The sequence below is a fragment of the Silene latifolia genome, chromosome 7 (assembly GCF_048544455.1).
Source record: "Silene latifolia isolate original U9 population chromosome 7, ASM4854445v1, whole genome shotgun sequence".
Classification (NCBI taxonomy): Eukaryota; Viridiplantae; Streptophyta; class Magnoliopsida; order Caryophyllales; family Caryophyllaceae; genus Silene; species Silene latifolia.
The window spans coordinates 23,741,326-23,744,735 of NC_133532.1; the positions used below are offsets into that span (position 1 = coordinate 23,741,326).

A 3,410-nucleotide genomic window follows, 5' to 3' on the forward strand; every position below is an offset into this window, starting at 1 on the left:
TTCTTCTACAGCATTATCTTAGCATATCATATGATTCCCGTATCGAGGAAACAGTAGGCAGACAATTTCTCAAAAATCAAAAAAAAGAAAAAAAAAAAAAGCTTAGCTGAATGTTTGGAAGGCCAAAACAACCAGCGAAAATAGAACAGTTGCACAATGGTGGTCTTCGTCACTTAAAAAAAAATTCTAACTAAACGGTACCATTAGAAAAAAACAGGTCAAAATGTTTAATTAGAGAGTCGATATCTTGGCTTTGGAAGTTACTACTTGAGCCGAGAGCAAGACAGGAAGAGTTTTGATGAAGTGGTCGCATTTGCTTAATAGAGAATTAAAGACCTTGAAACTGGAATGCAATTAGTTGCCAATAAACCACGGCAGCAAAAAAAATTCCATCTTTTCCTGGCAGGTGGGGAAAATAGATCATTTTCAGCATTTTAGATCCGACACATACACTGATACACAATCACACAACCAAGAAAACAATAAAATCACACATTATAAGACTTGCAGATTAAATGAGATCTAATGAGCAGTTATAACCACAAGTGAGTCTAACTGTTTAAGGTTGCCTAACTCGATACAAATACGATGGCCTAATTTGGGCAACGGAGGAATATGGGACAAGAAGTTGTATGCTTGGATATGACACGACTCAAATGTTGCGTAAACTTGTTCAGCAATTTTGTTTGTTTCAGTGTGACGAGTGTTACCTTTAAAATTTGGCATTCTATTAAAATCATGTTTCATGTGTTCATAGAATCCTAGTAAAATTGTTAAAGAAAAGCTTCCCCCATAATATATGAAATGGCAAAATATAGCTTTTTTTACGCAAAATGGTAAAATATAGTTTTGCAAAGAGGTCAAATTAAAAAACAAAAGGTTCCTCTAAATAAACGTTCCTAATAGAAACTCCTCTCTCTTTAAAGACGTTTGCAGATTTCCTGCTGATGGTTATAAGGTTTTACAAGGATTGAATTTTTAGTTGACGATGTAGGATGATTTGGCAATGATAAGAGTATACGAGAAGCTCTTACCATTGAAGATAATGTTACTTAACGACTAAGTGAAATCCTAATACATTTCAAAACGGAAATTTTACACGGCAACAAAACCAAATTCAATAAGTGAAAAGAGAGATGCACAGGAAAGCTAACCTTGCCTCACAAAATACAAGGCGATGTCAGAATGTCCGGGAGTAATCAGAAGCAGCACCTAGGATGGAAAGAAGAGCAGCCATTCCCGCAACTTGCTTTTTACTACGAGTTCCTGCAGCAATAAGACCTCCAACTATAGCTCCTGCAGCTGCAGCATTAATCTGCAATGTGTGACTTGCTCAGTTGTTAATTAAAGATTATGAAAATACAAAAGTCGTACAAATTACTAACTCCATCTAAAATTATTGTTTGTATTTGACTTTGGTGGATGACTGATGTCAACTTGACCATCAATGATTGAATAAATAGATCATTGAACAAAGTTTCCAAAGAAAGTAATAGATAACTAGAATCCCAGGGACTTGATTGAATCTCTTTGCGAAAATGACAGCATCTGGGAGTAACATTTCAAAGATCATTGAACAAGTTTCCAAAGCATAACATGTACAAACTAACCACATCTGAACGCCCTCGATAATTTTGAATTCCACAGCGAGTCATGGTAAAAATTCCAGCAAAAATTCCTAGTCAATGAGAATTATAATCATATAAGCTCAAGCACGTAAGAAAAATAGACATTTACACGATTGTGATCATATGCTCGAGGGTATATACATGCAAGATAGTAAAATACAAATGCTGTTTTACAGTCAGCACGCTTATAACCTAAAAATTTCTGCTCACTGACATCTCCTCCTTTTTCTCTTCCCAGAAAAGGGACACTCCCATTCAAGTAATCAATCTTCTTTTTCATTTGCATTCATTTTCCCATGAAGCAGGAATTTTTTAATTCTACTTAATATCGTTATCACATCAATCTTTGATGATCCGATGAGGCGATGACACAACCTTGGTCTTTAAGGAAAACCCCTGTCTGATGAAACCCAAAATGAGTAAAGGCCACTAAAGTATTCGCCTCACTCTTACCACAGAAACCTATTGGATAGTACACGTATGTGACAGGAAATTAGGTCGTCGTTTACAAGGTAGCCTACTAGCCTTATTCTCTAGAAAACAAGGTATGACGTACTCTCAACCAATAATTTGGCTCATCGTAGTCTAACAAAGGGGAAGGTCATTGACAAGAGACTACTGAAAAAATCTTCGTACCTCTACCTTAGTAGCTCCCTCTCTAACTTGATTCAGCATCAAATTTACAACGAACAAGTCACGCGTAAATATAATTAATTTACCATTACGCGTCTTAGTAACTAAACATAGGTAGAACATGCTCTTACTAATTACCCCATGCGCTTACTAATTAAACTGTGAATGGGAAACACAAAACAAAACCAAAGCAAACACCTTCCTCCAATACCGTTGGTTCTTCACATTTGTTTTTAGCACACAAACCAGGGAATACAGGAAGGAAATGGGATAAGTGGACTTATATTACATTTGGGTAAGGATGCATTTCTTTCTCAAACCCGCCAATAACAAGCCTAAAGTATCGAGTGAAGAGCTTCTCAAAATAGAATACGCAAAGAATCAAACGAAATAGAGGAACATATAGGTATCCTACCACACTGAAGGCTCGTCTTTCCAATTGACTTCGCCTGCATTCCACATTGCATAGGTCAAGCAACACAATACACAAACTCAGACCAAACAAACAAACAAACACTAATTTTCTTCTATCTTTCGAGATTTTGAGCTTACCACGAAAGAAGCCCGAGGAAAGCCACTCAACCCTACATCAATTCAAACCCCTAAAACAAATTAAAAACCCGAACCCAATTCAAAGAGCCAAACTTTCACAACAAACAACCCAATAAAATTGCAAACTGGAATCATGTCAACTAAAAATCACAAATTCAAAATACAAAAAATGGGTATTTCATATTTGTAATTAAAGGGTAATAATTTATTACTGTACCTAATTTATTGGCATCATAGGGTCCTATACAAGAGCCCCAAAGTGCACCTGCCTGAGAAATTAATAAGATTTTGATGGATGATTAGCATCAATCAAAAATATTGAAACAAGTAAGAAAATCAAAGTAATGAGTGAAAAGTAAAAGCTTTACAGTAGTAATACGAGCAATGGAATCAACGGCCATGGAGGAACAAGGTGTGTCGGCTTCTACAAAATCATCGTCCATGTCTCATTCCCTCTTTTGTCTTGTGTTTTTCCCACCAATTTTGTCACCAAATTAGTATGGGTTTATTATTGCCTTCTTATCTTCACAAATTCTCATTTCATACGGCAAATTCGTTGAAGGCTTAGACGGACTTTATGTGACCATTTTGAGATAC

General features: G+C 36.1%; 1 protein-coding gene across 3 annotated transcripts; it reads right to left on the minus strand.

Annotated features, from left to right (window-relative positions):
* LOC141591951 (outer envelope pore protein 16-4, chloroplastic-like) lies at positions 1-3,410 on the minus strand. 3 transcript variants are annotated; one of them, XM_074412471.1, is made up of 7 exons: positions 3,182-3,362; positions 3,031-3,082; positions 2,814-2,845; positions 2,677-2,710; positions 1,611-1,678; positions 1,155-1,315; positions 1-399 (listed from the first exon to the last, which is right to left on the minus strand). In XM_074412471.1, exons 1-6 carry the CDS (start codon positions 3,254-3,256, stop codon positions 1,181-1,183), a joined length of 396 nt encoding a protein of 131 aa, XP_074268572.1. In that variant the 5' UTR covers positions 3,257-3,362; the 3' UTR covers positions 1-399; positions 1,155-1,180. The 3 variants fall into 3 exon arrangements, with proteins under 3 accessions (XP_074268572.1, XP_074268573.1, XP_074268574.1); XM_074412472.1 differs by having other exon boundaries at positions 1-452; XM_074412473.1 differs by lacking the exons at positions 2,677-2,710; positions 2,814-2,845 and having other exon boundaries at positions 3,182-3,410.

What these genes read in the sequence shown, in the direction of transcription:
- LOC141591951 (XM_074412471.1), bottom strand. Translation starts at nt 3,256, where the DNA reads ATGGACGATGATTTTGTAGAAGCCGACACACCTTGTTCCTCCATGGCC. An exon ending in CTATGATGCCAATAAATTAG is followed by an intron (nt 2,846 to 3,030) that starts GTACAGTAATAA and finishes GAATTGATGTAG; the next exon opens with GGTTGAGTGGCTTTCCTCGG. An exon ending in AAAGACGAGCCTTCAGTGTG is followed by an intron (nt 1,679 to 2,676) that starts GTAGGATACCTA and finishes CTCATTGACTAG; the next exon opens with GAATTTTTGCTGGAATTTTT.